Source organism: Fundulus heteroclitus, chromosome 6 (genome assembly GCF_011125445.2).
Source record: "Fundulus heteroclitus isolate FHET01 chromosome 6, MU-UCD_Fhet_4.1, whole genome shotgun sequence".
In the NCBI taxonomy this organism is placed as follows: Eukaryota; Metazoa; Chordata; class Actinopteri; order Cyprinodontiformes; family Fundulidae; genus Fundulus; species Fundulus heteroclitus.
The window spans coordinates 31927123-31949523 of record NC_046366.1 but is presented as its reverse complement, the minus strand read 5'-3'; the positions used below and the strand labels follow the sequence as shown (position 1 = coordinate 31949523).

The window sequence follows — 22401 nt, the reverse complement described above, 5'->3', positions numbered from 1 at the left end:
CTGTAACCCCCAGTCGGTCGAGGCAGATGACCGTTCATACTGAGCCCGGTTCTGCCGGAGGTTTTTCCTTCCCGCTAATAGGTGGTTTTTCTTTCCACTGTCGCTTCATGCTTGCTCAGTATGAGGGATTGCTGCAAAGCCATGAACATTGCAGACGACTCTCCCTGTAGCTCTACGCTTCTCCAGGAGTGAATGCTGCTTGTCGGGACTTTGAAGCAATCAACTGGTTCCCTTATATAGGAAATTTTTTACCAATCTGTGTAATATGATTGATTTGACTTTGTAAAGTGCCTCGAGATGACATGTTTCATGAATTGAAATGAAATTGAATGCCAATCTTTAAAATACAAAGTAAAAATTCTGAGATACAAAAATCTTTTATTTTATGAAAAGTCTACCATTTTAAAGTCAAAATTCTGAAAAACCATTTGATCATGAGGTATAGTTTGTAATGTTAAAGTTAGCATTGTGACATGCAAAATAATTATAAGTAACGTGAATGTCAAGCAAGTCTCTGAAACGATGGATGATTTTGACATTGAAAATTGTGAATAATTTTGCCAAAAAAATACTAAACTAAAGAAATTTCAGAACAGTTTGTATCACGTTATTATGATGCACCAATTTTTTATTTTTTCTATTTCAATGTCTGGAAATGATCTGTGAAATGTGAAATGATAAACCTTGGTTTGTTTATTGGTAACTGATGCTGTCCATCCATTAAACCTGTAAGAACAACCTGATCTGAAGCAAAATGTCAGCGGTTCCCAGACAACTGGCAGAATTTTTAATGCAAGACGAATGTTTCAAATAAGGTGAATGTTTTCATGTTTTTCATGCCTTGTCAGCTAATGAATGAGAGTCCTCTATTTGTGTTTGCCTGACTGGAAGAAAGTTATTTATGGAGATATATAGATGGGGTAGAAAATGCATATTAAAATCTCATAACAGTTTGTATCAAGTTATTATGATTTTTTTTATTTCAAGTTCTGGAAATTATCTTTAAAATGTGATATGATAAACCTTGGTTTGTTTATTGGTAACTGATGCTGTCCATCCATTAAACCTGTAAGAACAACCTGATCTGAAGCGAAATGTCGGCGGTTCCCAAACAACTGGCAGAATTTTTAATGTAAGACAAATGCTTCAACTAAGGTGAATGTTTTCATGTTTTTCATGCCTTGTCAGCTAATGATTGAGAGTCCTCTATCTGTGTGTGCCTGACTGGAATAAAATTATTTATAGAGACGTATAGATGGGGTAGAAAATGTTCATGAAACCAGTAGTTTTCCTGTCTTTATTTAAAGCCAGAATTGTTGAAACATCTAAAAAAAACATAAGGCAACACATTTCTTCTTTTTTAATTATCAGTGTCTTGTGGCTTTAAAAACAATAATTAATTTACTGCTTCTTGGTATGAGTTTGAAATTACACAAATAAGCACTTGTTTCCTCTTTAATACAATGTTTGTAAAAGACATATGATTACAAATCAGACTTTGTAGAAGAAGTGTCCTGATAAGTGATCTTTAAATCCTCTGCAGGAGTTTGCTCCACTGATCTTCCCTTTTCCTACCAATTTGTCTTTCAGGAATAAACTGCAAAAGTGTTTTCTTTACAACATGGCTTCTGTCCACATAAACATTTAGTTATAAAACTAATGTGACCCAACTTACTGAGTAGTGGGACGTTTTCAGCTCCAGATTCCAGGTGTTTACCCAGCAGCTCCAACTCCTGCAGCCCCACCAGGAACAGACGTGTGGAAATGTGCAGGGTTCCTCAAGCCTACCTCTTCATCTGTGTCTCACCACAAACCCTTGAACAAATGGAAAACACTCCAGAACAGCAGCACTGGTGTGCTGAACTGTCATCAACAAGAGAGAGAAGGACACCAAGCCACCACAGGTGAGCTATTTTGCAAGGCAGTCCTGAGCCCTGGTTGGACCTCGCAAATTCTCCATCCAATCAGAACTCAGCACTCCAATTGGGCCCATCCTGGGTTTTGAAGCTGAGGAGAAAAGGGGGGGGGGGGAAAGAGTCTCCCGGAAATGTGACATAAGGTTATGAAATGTTAGATATTACATGAGGCTGCTGTGATAGACTGGCGACCTGTCCAGGGTGAACCCCGCCTCTCGCCCATTGACAGCTGGAGACAGGCACCAGCACCCCTCGTGACCCCAATGGGGATAGACGTGTTAGACAATGGATGGAGGGATTACATGAGGATGTGGGTTGTTAGAGCTGCTGAAAGCTAACCTGACTCCGCCAGATGTATTTCACTCCGCCTAGCTTCACTCACATACATCTGGGACATCGCCCATTGAAAGTGATTTCTCCAACCAATTTTATGGTCTGGCCAATCAGGACGCAGGGCTGGAGTTTCATAGATGTGACGTAGTGGAGACGCGACCATGACGTGAGACTGTTTTGATAACAATGGCGGCTCGCATAGAGGAAGCAAGCGTTAACATTGATGCTGCTATTTCTTCCGTGTTGTCCAATCTACCTAATATTGTTTCATTAAAAGAACATCAGAGAACGCCTCTGAAGGCTTTTGTTGGTGGAAACCATGTTTTCGCCCTTCTCCTGACCGGATTTGTCAAGTTTTGTTTTCTGGGGCGCGTCCACAGCAGACGCGGACGCGCCCCGGAGCGGTTAGCGCGAACCATATTAGGAGGCCTTTAGTCCTGGACGCGGTCGGCCCGGGATCGACTCCGACCCGCGGCGCTTTGCCGCCTGTCTCCCCCCCCCCCCTCCCCCTTCCTGTCAGCTCACTGTCAATAAAACGCGTGCCACTAGAGCCGCAAACACATTTTCCTGCGTCGGTCTCATCAGCGTCACGGGTTAGCTTCGGTGTGAGTGGTTGAAACAGCACGTCGATAAAGATGACAGACAAGTGGCTTATCCAATCATATGCAAGGATTTTTGATAAGGCCCAGCCTTCAATAAAGGCAATTCCTATGGCGGTGTCCCAGATGTATGTGAGTGAAGCTAGGCGCCTAGGCGGAGCGAAATACATCTGGCGGAGTCAGGTTAGCTGAAAGCAGCTATTGGGAAAAATAACAGATGATTCACAGGCATTGTGGACCTCCCAGATATGGCATACATAGAAATGGACAAAAGGGACTCAGAAAGGAAAACTTTGTCAAGGCAGCACTTCACATAAACTTGGGCTCCAGGCTATCCCACAGTCTAGCAGATAATGCCTGAGTGGTAAACAGTTTCTACTGACAACATGTGAGGGGTGTATTGCTCCTGTAGGGACATGTCCCTACGGATCTGTAAGAAACTAATGTAACCATGATTAGGGGCTCACTCTTCCTCATTTATTTTTCCTGTGTCAAACCTGTTTAGAGCCTCAGTACTGATCTGTACCATTTCTCTGGCTTGTTTGGATTAAAAGTGTTAAAATGTGGTTTCTGTTATGAGAGTGATTTCCTAATAAATAAGTTATTTGCTTATTCAATGTGTGACCGCTTCTCAGGGGTCAAAGGACTGGGCAGGTTGCAGAGGCGTCTAGCTGCTGACAAGGGGCGGTAGCCAATAACAGAACAAAATAAGAACATAAATCATATTACATTAAATAAAAATGTTTCTAACCAAAAAGTGGTTTGGTAATTTTGTTTTTATCTGTACGCTGGAACGACAGCTCATCGATGTATGGTTTTACTCGGACTTATTACTTCGGTTTAACTTCTGGAACGGCTGCTTGCAACCGTCCATCCTGTGAAACAATCTCTGGTGTGAACTCTGGCATGCAGCCCAAAAGAAGGCAAGATGGAAATTTACAGCGTTGCTCAGTTGCTGCACGGACACCTCGACTGTGGCACCATTCAGATCATCTACAGCATCCCACTTGGGATACAGATATGGTCATAGACCATGGTTATATATGTAGACACCTCGTTACATGCTGGAGTGCATCCTGCGTCGCCGCCATATTGCATGGGTCTCTCCTACTCTAGGCTGGCATAGGATCCAACGGGAGTAAACGCAGAGGGAGAAACTTTACCTGTATTTTCTGCAGCTTACGGTTGCAATAACCAGCGACAACTATTGAAAGTAGATCACGTGGTGCAGATCACCATTTTGGGCTGAGATTGGTTCTGTAGAGGAGTTTTTACTTGGTGAGAACATTGCAGAAACCTACTTTTATGGTTAGGAATTCATTATCTTTGTGTTTCACAAACTAATGCTGAGTCACATTGCCAAATTAAGTACCCTGGAGTTACAGAGTGCCAACACATGCAAGAAGCTGTGCAAAACAGTTGTTTTTCAAGGGTCTTAAGCTCCAGCTCTGGTTGCAAGCAAGACAGTGCATGACACTGGAATGACCTGGAAATAAAAAAAAAAAAAAAACACTTTTGCCAGGCCTTTAAAAAAGACATTGTGAATGCATGTGTGCATGTACAGCACGAAAAAATATGAAGAAATGAAGAAAATATTGCTAGTGTGAAGGCTCAGGACTGTATGTGTGTGAGAGAGAGAAATACATTTAAATGAACAATCCAACTTGTTTCTTTTTTAAAATGTAAAATGTATTAATTTATACATGTATTAATATGTAATACCACATGTCTCTTTGTTTAAGCGCATAAAACAAAGTATTTCAGCATGAGAGCACCTATTTATTTATAAATGTAATACTATGCCATACTGCACCCCTGTCTTTGTAAGATAACATAAAACAAAGTATTTTAATATGCCATATGTCTGTCTGTTAAAGAACATACATTTATATTGCTTAAATACATTGCTTAAACAACGTATTTCATCAATAAAGCACATTTTTTCCCCCATGTTCGACAGCATCCTGTATCATAACCATATCGCTGCCGTTTTTAACAAACCAAGCTGTATTCAGGGAATTATGAGTTACTTTAGTTGGAAAACAGCTTCCTCAGTACAAATATATGCACTGAGGGTGCATGGGAGACCCATCCAATATGGCGGCCATGCTGAAACGTCAGCGTCAATAGGCGGCGTCAATCCATGGCCCTTTTACCTACATAATGTCTATGAGTATGAGAACCTGCTCACCTTACATCTGTCCTGATGCATTAGAAAGTTGGTAAAAAGTTGTTTAAGTTTTTCAGTCCAAAAGCTGAAATACGTTATATAGATAGATATAGTATAGTATATAGATATGGTATATGCAATTAAAATACAAATCAGACTCACTATTATTCTCTGCCGGCCAGACATCAACAACCTACATATTGTCTGTGGCCTGGTGGGTAGAGACTCTTTTGTTACAGTACAGCCTGAGAAATTACGGGAACAGTAAAGGCTCAAAACGTTCCCAAAACATAAACATGAGCAGTTCTGATATCCACAGTTCTGCAGTTGGTAACACTGCAGCCTTGCAGAAAGAGGGTCCGTGGTTCAAATCCAGGCCTGGGGTCTTTTTGAATGGAGTTTGTGAGCTTTATCTGTGTAGTTGTGTTTTTTTTCCTTGGTACTCCCTGTTCTGCTTAGAGACTATACCCTCTCGTCATCATCCATCTACATTTTATGAATTTGATCCATCCTCATATGGCACTGATGCTTCTTTTTTGGAGCTTAGGACACTAATGTGTGAGAGGTCTGAGGACTTTGTTCCCTTTTCTTTTTAGAGAATGTTTTCACACTGCTTAACGCCTTATATATCCACAATCACTGACTTTGTATGTATATCATTAATTATGTATCTTTGTGCTTTTGTTATAAAATAAATCCTCCTTCCTTGACCCCATCTTTTTAAATACACCAAACTTCGCTTCTGGGAGTTGTCTTCACTGCAAAAAGGGAACTCAACGTAGGTAAAATCCTCTTGAAATGAATGTATTGTTCATTGATTTGAGCTGGTAAATCAGACTATTTGCCAATGGAATAAGATTTTTGCACTTAAAATAAGAACAATTAATCTCCATCATCTTCAAGTGCAGGATGTCTAATTATCTTATTTTAGGGGTAGAAATTCTCATTCCATTGGCAAATAGTCTTATTTAGCTGCTCAAATCAAGGAAAAATATATTATATTTAAGAATATTTTACTTACTTTTAGTTCCCCTTTTGCAATATTTATATTTGGTAAGGGTCCTTGATTAAAAAACATTTCTGGCACCTGACACAATAAAAGGCATGTTTTGAGGTTTGAAGGTAATTTAGTCTAACTTCCTTCCGGAGTCCTCTGTCTTCTTAAATATGCATATATATTGCTTCTGCCAAATAATTTCCTCCTCACTAACTTAGTGCATGAAGTGTCCTTTAAACTCATACTCAGGATTGACAGTGTTAAGACTGCCTGAAGAAATTTAACTCAGACATTGTTGAAAACAGTACTTTCTGTTCTTTCCTTCCCCAGAATCTATCACTCATTTGTTTTGGACGTGTCCTCAGTCCAAAGTATTTTGACAAAAGTTTTGTGATTATCTTGGCTACAAAATATCCCCAAGCTTTTAAATATGCTGGTTGAATGTTCTGGTTGGCTTTCAGCAAAGTAGCAAAAATGAATACAGAGGACTTTAATTAATTCATTAATTTTTAAAGAAAAAAACTAATTGTATTGGTTTTATGATTGAGATTAAAAATGTATGTGTATAATTTAATTTTCAGCAAATGAAAAAGCTAAACAACCATATTGGCTTGTTCTGAACTTGCTTATGGAAGATATTTTGTCCTATTATTATTTTAACATGTGGTTCTTTGGCACAATTTAGATTTATATGCAATTCCAAGTAGTGTGAGTTTTTTTTCCCTTTTTCTTCTTTTTAATGTATGCTGTACCCCTGGATGATTCCATTTGGTTATGTTTACACTTTATTCAACGTTTTGTTGTATTTTTCATTATTTCAAATAAAGCTTAATTTAAAAACAACAACGACTCCAAAATGTTCCAGCCCACTTCTAAGCAGAATAGCGCCATCTTTTGGTTATTAATTTGTTTTTGTTTTTTCAGTCTGTTTTCCTAAATTCAGATCAAGCTAAATGTGTTTGTCGGAACATGAATGTTTTATCTTTCTTTCTTGACACTATAAGGCAGATTTATTTTTCCATCGGCTGTCAGAGCTTTGTAGCTCTGATATATCCTGCACCAAAAAGAAAAGAAAAAAGAAAACAAAAAAGAAACAAACATTTAAACTGATTCTTCCTTCTTATAAGAGTATATGTGTGGCTACAAACTCGTTTCTCCTTATTGATGTTTGACAAATTCAAAAGTCATTGTAAATTACAATGACTCTTTCTTCATTTATTACAAAACAAAAACAAAATTAGAAATGTTAGGAATGAGAGTCAGTGGGGGGAAAAAACATTTGAGTTCAACCTTTAATTGAATTTACTGGTTTAGTTTTTCAGATTGGTCCATTAAAAGTAGATGTAGGATTATCAGTGTCCAAGTTAAAGACTGAACATAATTCTACAACCTCTACCATATTTTAAAGTAAAAAATATCAAAAACGTCTTGTTTTTGACATTTTAAGCCTCTCTGTAACCAGTGTTGTATTTGTATGGTAACAAAAAGTTAATTTTTCTTCTTCATTACACCTGGAGGATGAGTTTATGTGAGATGTTTAGTGCTTTTTTAGTGATCCAGCAGAAAGATAAACTACAGCTAAAGATTTTTCAAACGTAAACAAACTGATTCTATATAAAGAGCAAAATTAACAATCATGTACTCATTGCATTAAAAGGTCCCAGTTACTTAAAAGATATTATTATGGACCAAATGACTGTAAACATTAATTATACAACAAGGTTCAATGTAATTTTATATTTCCTGTTCCATCTTTAGGCAGCTGGGAATAATTGTAATCATTGCAAAATATGACTTTGAAATGAATGAAAATCCAGTTAAACTATCATTCTATCACAAACAAATGTTCCTGTTCTGTAAAATGATATTTCAACATAATTTCTGACCACATGGATAAACTTCATGGAATACTAAGTCAATTATAGTAGGTGGCAAAACTATTATTTATTAAAGATTGGTATGTAAAAGGTGCTATTTTTCAAAGGATCTTTAAGATTTTCATGGAAATCATTTGAATTTCTCATCTTTTATTACAAACTGTCTTATTTGTTTCTATAAACATTTTAGGAAGGTGTGCAAAGCAATCTCTTTTAGCACTAATTACTTTAATTAAAATTGTCGTTCTGTATTCAACAGTGACATTTTTCAATCCCCACCCAGAAAGTGAACAACTTTAACAGAGTTGATTTCAAAGGGAATAACAGAACTATCAATGATGCTATGAGACAAAATGGATGGATGGATGGATGGATAATAGAAATTCTTAAAAAAAATACTTTCTAAGACTAATTATAAAACCATGACTCTTGTTCATCCTAAATTTGTTATTGTAAGATAAGTTAAGGGGCAAATATTATAAGATTACTCTTCTCTCTGCTCCTTTTCATTCATCAATTTGCTAGTGTTCTGTGTATGAATTTTAAATTATTATTTTTAAACGAAACAAATAAATAAACTAAACTTTAATAAATTAAATTAATAAATAAACTATATATTTTGTCTTCAGCTCCACGGGGTCATTTAAAAACAATCAGAGAATGTAGTATGTTTTCGCTGTCAGGGTGCTGCTGCACTCCAGTCCAGCAGGGGGCGGTAAATAAACCAACCAGATGCCGCGTCCAGCGCGATGCCGACCGGAAGTAAAACCAAAAGAGCTTCAACAACAGCCCCAGTAGGAAGAGAGTTGAGTTGTCGTATCTCAGTTGAATATTTGAGTATTTTCGTTAATAATGTCTTCAGTTCAGCATCTGAGAGAGTTCGTCACAGAGCGACTGACTGCTGCAGCCGTAGAAATATTCGCAGAGTTCGAAAAAAACATCTTGCGCTACGAGGAATACATCAGACTGCTGGAAACCTGCTGGAAACCCCAGATAAAACTCACCAGGATCGGTAAGAAGCTTCAGAAAGTGCCTGATAAATCAGTTTTAATATCGGCTTTACAAACAGACTTCCTCACAGTTTTATGTCGTAGCTGTAAGCGATTTTAAAAATAAAATATTCAATAAACAAAATAGTAAATATGAGCATAGAGACATGCAAATGGTTTCCTGCAAATCTATGTTTGTGAAAAGTGATCATGAAGTATTTCTGGGTTCTTTTGTGGGACGTTTTCCATTTAAATTTTCTGTCGATTTGATACATTTTGTTTCGTTATTATTTTTTTATTTTTTTCATTTTTAAATAAAAGATTAAAATATTTTCAACACTTGACGTATTTCTGTACATTAGACATTTGGGTTCTGCAAGTTACATTTTTAATTTGATGCAGTAAAACAAAACAATTTAAAAGGGGACAGGTCATTGTAATACCTTTTTTTGTTAAACACAATGACTTTAATATAGGATGAGAACGGCTGAGGTGTTAAAATAAATTTGTCATAATGCCAACCTTGGCTATGAGGTAAGGTGGCGAAACATGAAACTGCTGCTGCTCATGTTTCTCAAGAGGTTGTTGCTAACTAACCAAACAGTGAGTTAGCTGATGCCACCAACCTTGACTAACTGTGCCGTTCCTCTGCCTACATCCCCCAGAATGCTGTGTGGTTCTGGATCAGAGTTTGGTGAAATAATAGACCTAGATCTATCGAACGTATTTTCTATTAATATTGATCACATGTCTTTAGCGATATATATCGTTATTGTTTTATTGGCCGGCCCTGGTTTGTTGGAGCAGCAGCTTATCTGTAGCTGAGAGGAAGCGGCTGGATAAACTCGTCAGGATGCCCAGCTCTGTCCTGGGACCCAGTGCAGGTGGTGGGAGACAAAAGAACTGCATGAAAAATAACATCATTGATGGAGAATGTCTCCCACCTTATGGGCGGAGCTGTTGCAAAGTGACAAACTGCAACACGATAGATGCTGCTCACGACAAACTCAATAAGTGTTTAAAACAGGCTATTGGTTCCATGGGTTCTTGATCTGATCAAGAGTCATTTACACGTCTCTCAGGTGCTAATATTCATTTGGACACACTTTAGCTACTCTGAGGTGTTTGTTGTACAGTAACGCATATTTCAGTGTTTTCTCACGTTGTCTTGTAAATTGGCTGCTGTCTTAACTCTATTTTACTTAACTATTGCATTTGTATCTGAATATGTCTTATTATCAATTAATATCTGCACAATGTTTTCTCCCCCCCCCCTTTCTGATAAATAAATTATTTTTGCTTCATAATCTAGATGAGCTTTTTATTCAGATTACTTAATCTAGCGTGTAACGGTGCTTTTGCCACTGTCACGCTGACATTTCCCGATTGTGGGACTATAAAGGGATTTCTATTTTATGCCCCAGTTGCGCCTGAAGGATTTCACCTCCACTTTCTCTGTGACGAGAAATAAAAAGACAAGAAGCTTAAGAAGCTTATACCGCATGCCCGGTGTGATGGCGATTTTTGGAGGTTTTGAAACTGTGACTTTTTCTTATTACGATATACTGTAAAACCGGTAACCGGCCCATGCTTACAACATATTTGCCTCATTTAAAGGAATTCTCCTTATTTTGAAGACATTTTTGAGTGGCTTAGAGAAATAAGCCTGTCTTGTCATAATTCGACCCCAGATAACCAGAATGTCATGCTTTACTAATTAAAGTTTCTACACAATCTGATTAACTTGTAAGATGTTTTTAAAAATACTTCAGTTACATTTGTTTTATAGGAATCATTTGTGGTGGAGATTTTATTAAAACAGATTTTCTTAACGTTGGATGTTCCCCACTGAATAAAATTATGATGTTGGACAAAAATCTCACTGTTACAATGATTTTGAACATCTTTATCAGGGCTCCCAGTTACTGTGGCGGACACTATACCCTGCAAACGTCACCTCCTTTTGAATTAAACACTGCAAACTGCAAATTTTAGACAAGTTGCCTACAGTCCAGAATCTCCAGGAACTACTGGGCTAATACACAAGACATCAGCTGAATTATATTAATCTTGTCTTCCTTTGTCCCCACAGACCTCCAAAAGTCCCATTTCTCCATTGAGGAGGTAGCTTCTTGCAGCCAACAGCTCTCTAACGAGAGGAGGAGGTCCAGTCATGACCGAGGGGAAGCAGAACCTCTGTGGACTGAAGACGAACAGATGGAACCAGCTCCTCCTGTGATTAAAGAACAGGGGGAACCCAGACCTCCTTGGATTAAACAGGAACAAGAGGACCCAGAATCTCCACTGTTTGAAGAAGGAAATATGGTGTCCGGGTCTTCATATGCTACAGAGAGGCAGATGGATCCAGATTCTCTACTGATTGAAGAACACGAGGAGCCAGAATGTCCCCTGATTAAAGAAGAGGAAGAGGAACTGGAAGCTCCCCTAATTAAAGAAGAGGAGGAACCAGAACCGCAAATGCTGGAAGAACAAAAGGAATCAGAATGTCAATTGTTGGAAGTATTAAACGAGGAGCTAGATTCTTCGCGGCTTAAACATGAACAGCTGATAACAGAACAATTACCAACTAGAAGGGACCAGATGAACCCCTGCAGCAGTCAGGAGGGAGAGCAGTGTGTCCAGAAAGAGTCCATTGCTCTGACGGAGACCTCTACTCTCCAGGAAGATGAAGAGGAACCACAAACTGACCAGTTTTCTTTACGCATCTCTCCAGTAGTTGAGACCAAAGATCAAGAAGGAAGCAGCTCCACTTTGTCAGAGAGTCCTTGTCAAGCTGACACAAAGAAATGGTCTGTCAAATGTGACATTTGTGGGAGATCTTGGAAGCAAAAGTCCAAACTGAAACTGCATTACCGAATCCATACTGGAGAGAGACCTTTTATCTGTCAGACATGTGGGAACGGTTTCTCCATACATGATAAATTAAACTTACGTCAGAGGATTCACACAGGTGAGAGACCTTTTTCATGTGAAGTATGTGGAAAGAGTTTCACTCGAAGTGATCATTTAAAAGTTCACCAAACAACTCATACAGGAGAGAGGCCCTTTTCTTGTCAAATATGTGGGAAATGTTTTTCTCAAATTGGTGATTTAAATGTTCACAGGAGAGCCCACACAGGGGAGAGGCCTTTTTCTTGTCACACATGTGGGAAATGTTTCTCTCAGATCGGCCATTTAAACTCTCACAGGACAACCCATTCCGACGTGAGACCTTTTCCTTGTAAAGCTTGTGGTAAACGTTTTACTAGCCATTATTACTTAAATGTACACCAGAGAATCCACACAGGGATGAGGCCTGTTTCTTGTGAATCGTGTAAAAAAAGCTTCACTAATGTTAGCAGACTGAATTTTCACATCAAACAAAATCACACAAATGAGAAGTAGCCATTTGACTTTAACACAGTTATAAATATAATGAAAACTTTATTGATCTCACAATGGAGAGATTCACTTCTACTTTTAACCCATCCCCTTGGGAAGCAGTGGGTCTTGCTCAGGGACCTGGGTCTGTGGGAGTTGAACTTAGAACCTCCGGGACCCACTAGGCCACCACTCCTCAAACATATTATAATATTTAAACTATTCCAGGTAGTTTTCTCTTTCCAAATTTTATATCTATAGCAAAATTAAAAGGTGAGGTGTTGGGTTTATCGGAACATTTTTAACCAGACCTTAAGAAATCTTGGATTCTGTGAACACCGCCAGCTTGGACCTAATAGACAAACAGAGCTTTATCCTTAAGCTCAGATAACCCTAACCCTACATAGGAAAATAATGAAAAAGAAAGAATAAACGGATTATTCATCAGAGTATCAGAGTGGATGATTGGGGTCACCTGTAAAGTGTCTGCATACCCCTTTGAAATCAGGTTGGTGCATCCCTGCCTATAGGATGACTTGAACTCGTGGATCATTCCAATAAATAATGGCAGTCTGTCAAAGTCATGTCATCAATCCAGACATCCTGGACACACAAAACTTTTTATCAGCTGCTTTTTAAACTTTTATTTTGCTGAACAGAGTCCCGTGTCATACCTGTCTCATGTGTTGTGCCTCAAAGCTCTATGATCGGCCCCCTCCTCTCCTCACTATGTAGTAGATGGTCAGCTTCCAGTTTAAAAATGATGGAACGTTTACTGGAAAATATAGGTGCTAATTTTCATTTTTTTCACCAACATAAAATTTTGTTGTACAATGTCTCTTTTCAGGATTTAGTAAAGTAACCAGTCTTTATTGTCCTTCTATTTTTAGCTAAAATTCGGACCATTCATTGCTCAGATGCATGTACTCAGTCGTAGACTCTACGGATGTTACCTTTTGTTGATCTCTGCCAACTGAAATGTAATTTCTTTTAAATTGTGTTTTTATTTAAAATTTTTATGCTTATTTTAATTAGGTCGAATATTTCTATTTTTCAGTTTTGAGGTTTATAGCAAAGTAACATTTTTGTTATGCAGTTTTGTTTTTGTTAAGAAAGGTCCAACGTTTTTTAAATAAATGTGGAATTTAAACCCATTCAGAAAGTTTTTGATATGAAAGTTTTGCTGCCATGAAATTTTAAAGTGATTTTTTTAAAGTTTTATTGCAGCAGGGATCAGAAAAAATACAATTCAATGTATTTTTATAGCACCAATTGACATATTGTCTCAAGAACCTTTAGAAAGTCAATAAATAATAACAAATAATTCGGTCTATGTCAGAGAATGCTGTTGCTATTATTTTTAGATGTTTTTGAAAGGTTCAAATTAAACTTTTAACAGGATCAAGATGATTAGAATGAAAAAAAAAAAAACACTAACTGAAAATACATTGTTAAAATATATAGGTAAAACGATTGTGAGGGGAAAACAATCTGAAAATTCCTAAAGTTTCAGTACATTTTGATATTTTCAGTTCAAGAAAAAGAAATGAAGACTGACATTTTTTGGCTGTAATAAACTTTTGCCTGCAAAATTCTGTCCATTGTTTGTTTATCTATTTATTTTCTCCCCCGTATAGGAGTGTAGCAGGAATTATTGTCTTAATGCCAAAGAGAGCGCAACAAATTTTACTTTCACAAGTGGAGCCTTACTGTGTTCACCATAGTCCTCTGCTTGATTTATATATACAAGAAGCTTTATCAGATTTTACTCTGGGACTATTGCATGTTCAGAGGACACTGAAACGGGAAGGTAGGAGAGAAACAGACGAGACAAAATGCTAAAAGGGAGAAAAGGTGAAAGAGAAAGAGGAGAGAAAAGGGAGAGAGCAATATAACGTCCTCAAAGCACCTGTAGGTGTTTGTCAGAGTGCACAATGCGGAATCCTCTGGGAGCCGCAGGGATGAGCTTGTGTTTCTTTAAGTTTTTTGTTGTCTTTGTCCTGTCAGAGTGAAGGTGAGTTTATATGTTGCCTGGAAAAGTGATTTATGTTTAGAGTAACTTTTTTTTTTTAAGCCCTGGTTGATTAAAACCTTTGAGCTGGGCAAAAATTAATCGCTCTAGATTTTCCTCCACCTTTTTGCCGCTCTCACTACAAATCACAAACGTCATAGTCCATGGAGATTTCTGTCTAACCCTGTTTGTCAACCTGTCCATCGCCACAGTGAACAAGAAGGGGATCCTTGATGCAGTCCCACTTCCAATTCTAGCTCCTCTGTGACACCTACAGCACACCTCACCACTGACTCTCCTACATGTACTGCGCTGCTCTAACATACTTCTCTGCTTCTCCAGACTTCCACATACAATACCCACAGCTCCTCTCTAGGCACCCTGTCATATGCTTTCTCTAGATCTACATAAGCACAATGCAGCCCCTCTGACCCACTCTGTACTTCTTTATCAACCACCTTAAAGCAAATACTGCATCTGTAGTACTTTTTCTTGGTATGAAACCATACTGATGCTCACAGATCCTCACTTGTGATACTCTAGCTTCCACTACTTTTTGCCATAACTTTATTGCACAACTCATCAACTCTATGCCTCTATTATTGCCAAAACTCAGTACTTCTTACTTGTTCTTGAACATTTGTAGTGGCATCTTCTCGCTCTTCAAGATCTCATTGAACGGCCTAGTCAAAAACTCTACCACTGTCTCTCCAAGGCACTTCCATACATCTACAGGTATATAATCAGGACCCACTGCCTTTGCAGCCTTCATTTGTCAAAAGTATTCCCTAATACTCATTAACCTTTTCTACTTTCTGTTTTATAATTGATGTTTCTTCTTAAACTGAGCTTAACAATAGTATGAGGTCCAAGATGCTGGTTTTCACAGACTCAGATTGCTTTCTTAAGACCATGTTCAAAAAATTGTGATAAGCCCAGAATCTCACATTCACTATCAAAAACGGTTATTCAGAAGTATTGATTTAATTTTCTAGTTACAAATATGACTGCAAATCCATGTGAAAATCAAATGACTACTTCCCACTTTTCTGTTTTTGTTTCATGTGGAAATTCAGCCTGCCACCTTCGGCGAAGCTTTTTTCCACATATCTCACATGAGAAAGGCTTCTCACCGGTGTGGGTCCTCTGGTGTACATTTAAGTAATAACGTCTAGTAAATTCTTTCCCACATATTTCACAAGGAAAAAGCCTCTCACCTGTGTGGGTTCTCTTGTGAACATTCAAATCACAAACATGAGCAAAACTTTTCTCACATGTCTGACAATGAAAAGGCCTCTCTCCAGTGTGGGTTCTCCTATGAATATTTAAGCTACCATACTGAGAGAAACCTTTTCCGCATGTCTGACAAACAAAAGGTCTCTCTCCAGTGTGATTTCTGTAATGCTGTTCCAATCGATATTTACTCATGCAAGATTTTCCACAAATGTCACATTTAAAAGACCTTTTCCTTGTGTCAGCGTGAGACAGAGTCTCTGACAAAGTGCCACTTTTTTTCCTGATCTTTGGTCTTAACTACAGGAGAGATATGAAAGGAAAGCTGCTCAGTTCTCGGTTCTCTTTCACTTAAATCACCTTCCTGAAGAGTAGAAGTCTCTATTAAAGCAATTGACTCTTTCTGAACAAGCTGCTCTCCCTGCTGACTGCTGCAGGGGTCGTTTTGGTCCTGTGTAATAGGGACATGTTCTGGAAATGTATGTTTATGTTTGAGCCATGAAGAATCTGGTACATTTTCTTGGTCTATCAGCAGAGAGTCTGGTTCCTCTTCTTCCTCTTTAATCCACGGTGGTCCTGCTTCACCCTCCGCTTTAATCAGAGGAGGGTCTGGTTCCATCTGTTCCTCTTTAGCCCATAAAGAATTAGGCTCCACATTTTCTTCAACTCTCATTAGATTTTCTGCCTCTTCTTTGATCAGGGGAGCTTCTGGTTCCTCCTCTTTTTTAATCAGTAGAGAATCTGGTTCCATCTGCTCCTCTTTAGCACATGAGGACCCAGACTCCATATTTTCTTCTACATTCAGTGGAGGTTCTGAGTCCTCTTCTTCCTCTTTAATCCATAAAGGTCTTGGTTCCCCCTGTTCTTCAACCAGATGAGGAGCTGATTCCATCTGTTCCTCCACTTTCCACTGAGGAACTGCCTCCTCCTGGTCATGACTGGAGTTCCTCCCCTAGTTAGAGAACTGTTTGATGGCAGAAGCTTCCTCCTCAATGGAGACATGTGGCTTTCGGAGGTCTGTGAGGACAAAGGAATTGATTAGTAATATAAAAAATATTAATCTAATTTAACTGAAGATTGTCTCATGCATCAGCCTATGATCCTGGACTGTAGGTGTCACATAGTTTGTCTAAAATAAGTTTTACGTGTTTATTTCTAAAGGAGGTAAAGTTGAGTAGTGTCTTACACACCAATTGGCCACCCTGGAAAAGATGTTCAAAAGCTTTAAAACAAATTCATAAGTTATTCCCACAGCACAGTTTCATTTAGTGGGGAACTCCTCCTGCATTTGATAATGAGTGTATACTCACTATCATTGCCTGTTCATTGTAACCTTTTATATGTGTGTTGCATCATGATGTAATGTTGATATACAGGACTGTCTCAGAAAATTAGAATACTGTGATAAAGTTCTTTATTTTCTGTAATGCAATTAAAAAACAGGAAATGTCATACATTCTGGATTCATTACAAATCAACTGAAATATCGCAAGCCTTTTATTGTTTTAATATCGCTGATTATGGCGTACAGCTGAAGAAAACTCAAAAATCCTATCTCAAAATATTAGAATATTTCCTCAGACCAAGTAAAAAAAAACTATAACAGCAAAACAAAATCAAACATTTGAAAATGTCCATTAATGCACTCAGTACTTGGTTGGGAATCCTTTTGCACAGATTACTGCATCAATGCGGCGTGGCATGGAGGCAATCAGCCTGTGGCATTGCTGAGGTGTTATGGATGCCCAGGATGCTTCAATAGCGGCCTTTAGCTCATTTGCATTGTTGGCTCTGGTGTGTTTCAGCTTCTTCTTCACAATACCCCACAAATTCTCTATGGGGTTCAGGTCAGGGGAATTGGCAGGCCAATCAAGGACAGTAATGCCATGGTCAGTACACCAGTTACTGTGAGAATCTTATGTCGTCTCTTAACCACTACCATACTTGTGATTTAGTTTACTGAACCAAGCTGAGTGTTTTTCAAGGCTCAGGAAAGCCTGCAGTGTTTCGAGTTAATTAGACGATTGAAGTGATTAGTTGAATAGCTTACTAGCATACTTTTTCACGATATTCTAATATTTTAAGATGGGATATTTGGGTTTCTTAAGCTGTAAGCCATAAGTGCTCTAAAAGGCACTTTCAGATAAAATGTATTATTGTTAATATTATAAAACGTTTAACAAAATCTCTGCCATCGTTATTGGCATCACAAACAATTTCTCTAAAACCTGAAGTACTTCTAGTAAAACTTGTAAAGACTGTGTAGGAACCTCATTTAGTATACCATGACATTCTTCAAAGCCACTCTTCAATATAAGACAAAGAGGTCTCTGCTACAAATGAAAAGTTGCACATTGTTCAGGTAGACCATGTGGATCATGTTTCAGCTTGTTTATTGGTGTTTGTGTTTATCAATAAAACTTTGTAAGGACAAATTCCACCCAAAACCTTTTTTTTGTATTTCTGGTTCTACATCTTTTATTACATTCTTGCGAGCACGCCACAGTTTGCATATAATGAAACTTCAACTTATCCGTGGAAAAAGGATGTATACCACTTGACTGAAACTTTTAAGATGGTGTTATAGCACCAAAAATAAAAAAAGCCCAGGCACAACGTAGTAATGTTTTACTTTTGTCTGTTTTATTGTTGCTAGATAGGCAACGCAAATGGATCATGTGAAACAGATCCTAAATGTAATAAAATAAACCCAGATGTCCCTTTCTTGATTTCACTAAGGAAATATTTCCCTTTATAGGCCCACAGAAAGAGAGCAGTGTGCTGCCAACACTATATATATATATATATATATATATATATATATATATATATATATATATATATATATATATATATATATATATATATATGTTCATTAAATATTTAAATACTGTTAGGATAGATATTTTTTTATTAGTAGATCATTCTGTTTAAATTATCTACACTGCAAAAATGGAGCTAAAAATAAGGAAATGTTTCTTGAAATTTAAGTATTTTTCCTTGATTTCAGCAGGTAAATAGGATTATTTGCCAATGAAATAAGATTTTTGCACTTAAAATGGGAACAATTCATCTCCATTACCTTAATTCAAGTGCAGTATATCTAATTATCTTATTTCAGGGGTAGAAATACTCATTCCATTGGCAAGGAATCTTATTTACCTGCTCAAATCAAGGGCAAATACATTATTTTCAAGAAAATTGTACTTATTTTTAAGTCTCTTTTTGCAGTGTACATCTGCTTTTAAGAGATGGTAACAGACATTTTCTGTTTTTGCTGCAACATGTTGGCCTGATTGGCAACAGCAGCTGACGGGGTCTCGGTCTCCAGCGACAACATCGGCACCTTTATCCAGAACTACCAGAACTATGTGCCTGCAGCTGCGTGTCAGTTCTGCTTAGCTCTGTTTGTTGTTTCCAGCTGATGCTCCTCATTCTGCGGTGACCATCCGGCTCTAGCTGCTTGTTTAAAAAGAATTTATACACATCCTGGATTACATTTAGGTCAACCAGAAAGTGTGATACATGTTTTGAGTGGGTTGTCCTGCATGATGTGAAACGCAATCAGGCAGCTTTTGACCAGTGGATCTTTTCTTGGATCAATTTTCTAAATGTTCTCTTCTCTTTCTTATTTTTGAATAGTTTCATTGAGAAACAAGCCTGTTTATTTCTTTTAAAATCTCTGGAAAATAAAATAATGAAATTACACTTAAACACACGCAAACAAGAAATAACATTGTTTCACTGATTTAACAGAAGAGATCAACTAAAAAGTGAACTCTGAGGAAAAAGTTGGGACAGCCACCATTAGGGCTGGTTAAAGGAGGCTATGTTTGTAAAGTGCATGGCAAATAGTAGGCGTGTCACCAGCAACTCCTCCAGAGTTACCATAGCTCCTTTGCCTGATTCTCTGATTTATACAGTCCTTGCCAGACGGGGTCACTTACGTTGGATCATCATGTCTTATGTTTTAGTGGGTTTGCTGTTAGTTTATACTCTTTGCCGTTTCCAGGTGATGGATTGAACGCTGCTTTGTGCGATCTTCAAATGTTGCTGTTTTTCTAACATTAATGTTCTGTAACAAACCTCTGAGGCCTTAATGGAAGCTCTATGTTTATATTAAGATGAAAGTACACCCAGGTATGGTCTATTTACTCATGAGGGCCCATCTGAAAGCAACGGTTTACACAGGATTTCATTGATGGGTTTTAGAGTGAAGGGGGCTGAGGACAAATGCAGACTTTCCAGAATTTTATTGGTAAAGAAAAATATGAACCAATGTATCATTTCTATAGCAGTTGCATGGTATGCACTACCCTGTATTGTTCTGTCAATTAGAATCAGCTCAGAGTTTGTGGTTACAACGTGACAAAATGTGTTCATGCAGCACTTTAAAAACAGACGACGACTCCTCGTTCGGTTTGGGCATTGTCTTTTAATTTAATCCACTATGTCTTATATCACAAAGAAAGTCTTTAAAAATGCAGACTAGAATTTCTGTATATAAACTGTACACAAAAAAGCAAGGCACTGTGTTGTCTCTCTTCACGTTACAGCTCGCCTCTCGGCCATTTGGTTTAGCAGGAGTCTCTCTGCAGCTTAACAACGTCAATTGGGAGTCATCTATGAGGCCTGGCAGCGTTTTGTTTCTCTCTGCAACACCCGACGTTCGTCTTTACAAGGGTACAAAGTCACCGAGTCACTTACACACACATTTACAGCAGGAAACATTAGTCACACGAACATTATATACAGTCGCACGCGTACACACAGCCACGACATGGCACTCTGACAAGCGTCTATCTTCTTTTTTTTTTTCTCAAATGGTGACTTCAGGGCTGGGAAGAGAGGTTAAAGACCTAAAATGAATCACAGCGAGGAGTTTTTAACCGGCCCATAAACCACAGGGATTGAATTCTGCTTAATACTGACACAGCTGAGGAGCGAAACAGGCTTCCTCAGTCTAATCCTTCATGTAGGGGTTTTCTGACATATCTTCTGGTGTTCCCGTCTCAGACGTTCGCTCTTCTGCTTCTTCACTTGCCATCTTCAGTTAAAAAAAAAAAAAAAAGTGCTTAAAACAGTCCTTTGGCCTTCTTTAGGTTCACTTGCTTCCACCCTGGTAGACATTCGTAGTCCTCTCTCTTCATTTCCAAAGCTTTCTGCGAAGGGAGAAAGGGAAACGGGTGTTTTAAAGACGTCACACAGCTTTTCGTTCTGTTGTCAGTGAAGCACCGTGGAAGTCCTGCAGCAGACGCAGTATAGAGGCACTGGTTGTAAAGACTGAAAAAACCCAGAGTTTTATAAAGAAAAACAACATTTTCCTCTCCCAGATGCCTCTACTGTTGTAAATATCTAAAATTTGTGGTTTATAAATGCCCTGGATTAGAAACTAAAAATAAAAGGTTCACATATTCTGAATCTCTGGCCCTGGATGGCTCTAAAACATGATTCAACACTTTTAAAAATATTTTTCAAGCATACTTTCTTGTAATCTTTGTGTGATCTGGATCAGTAGTTTACCAGTTTTGTGAGAAAATACCCTTCTCTGGAGGGACAAGTGTGCCCCAATCAAATAAAGACATCAAGCAACCCCTACATATCCCCATATATATATATATATATATATATATATATATATATACATATACATATACATATATATATATATATATATATATATATATATATATATATATATATATATATATATATATATAGGGTGTGTATATTATATAATTGAGCTGAAAACAAATGCATTGACTGAACAATGAAGTGAGTATTAACCTTAAGTTCAGGTTGTTGTATTTCAAGCTTTATATACATTTTTTAGTAATTATTTTTGCATCATACTGCTTGCACAGGAGTGTGTCACAAAGTGATTTAAACTGTTCCTGGTGCTTGTCACGGACCGTCACATCTGATTGGTTAAACCACCCAACAAGTATGCTTCAGATCAGTTCAGTTACTGCAGTGTTGGTACGTCCACTGAATTTGATGAGAAAGGCTGAAGGACAAAATAAATTTGCTACAACAGGGCAACAAAATTTTAATCAAAATGTTTTTTGGAAGTGAAATAATTTGCAATGCAATGCTTTGGTCTGAATTCCTCATTAAGTTCTACCTTTTTTATCCTTGTTCTGAGGTGCGTCTGAGAGCAACTTTTTGGTGCAATCTCTTTAAATGAGAAATGAGCAACTTTTCAACACCAGGTGGGTCTTGAGCACTGTCTGTAGACTTTAGTCTGTAGACCAAAACAAGATGTTCATCAAGCCATGCCTCTCTCTACCTCCACCACAGCTGCAGCCCGGCACCTATTTCCCCTCCCATTCTCACTTGTCGCCTCTTATGCGCATATTTGTAAAGGATAAATTTGCAGCAAAACAGCATCACCTTTTGGAGGACCATGTCTAGTGCATGTCTGGTGAGTGACGTCATATCATAGTCCATCTAAAAAGACACCTTTAGTTGTTCACAAAACTACTTTTTGGTTCTTTCTGTCTAAAATAATGACATTTCACTCATTGCTCCTTTAAATCTAAAGAGGTCGCACCAACACACACACCCCTCCAGGCCATAGAGCGTTCCACTCCAAGCCTTTCAGCCATTTTTCTGGGGTATCCTGGGAGACGGTGTAGTGAACAACTGGGGACCTATACACTTTAGCTTGAACTTGACTGGGAAGCTGGAAGTCAATAATACCTGAGCATAAAATGATAAAAAGCACTGTTTTCTAGAAAAAATTGGTGTTTCATCATGATCTTGGACATTTCTCCTAAATTTATGTTCTGAAATGATCTTTTTTCCCCTGCTGTGCTTCACACTGTCTGGTCTGGAACTGGGGTTTCTGAGTCAGCGTGGAAAGTCAGCTAGTTCACCCCAGAGAGGTGCAATT

The 22401-nt window shown here is 38.0% G+C and overlaps 2 protein-coding genes across 11 annotated transcripts in view; one reads left to right on the top strand and one right to left on the bottom strand.

Annotated features, from left to right (window-relative positions):
• The first annotated feature begins 8651 nt into the window (after positions 1–8651).
• Positions 8652–15172, top strand: LOC105915963 (zinc finger protein 2 homolog). The gene is made up of 2 exons (XM_021309384.2): positions 8652–8904; positions 10974–15172. The coding sequence occupies exons 1-2, from the start codon at positions 8745–8747 to the stop codon at positions 12284–12286; spliced, it is 1473 nt and encodes a 490-aa protein (XP_021165059.2). The 5' UTR covers positions 8652–8744; the 3' UTR covers positions 12287–15172.
• Positions 15173–19921: 4749 nt separating this feature from the next.
• The window catches only part of svilb (supervillin b), a 91255-nt gene continuing 88775 nt past the window's right edge, over positions 19922–22401 (bottom strand). For all 10 annotated transcript variants that reach the window (XM_036138608.1, XM_036138604.1, XM_036138605.1 and 7 more), the window contains one exon: positions 19922–20668. In XM_036138608.1, the coding sequence (XP_035994501.1) occupies positions 20582–20668 (87 nt within the window). In that variant the 3' untranslated portion in view covers positions 19922–20581. The remainder of the gene's footprint in view (positions 20669–22401) is intronic.

Coding starts and splice junctions, on each gene's coding strand:
- LOC105915963 (XM_021309384.2), top strand. CDS start 8,745: ATGTCTTCAGTTCAGCATCTGAGAGAGTTCGTCACAGAGCGACTGACT. Junction 8,905..10,973: donor GATAAAACTCACCAGGATCG/GTAAGAAGCTTC, acceptor TTGTCCCCACAG/ACCTCCAAAAGTCCCATTTC.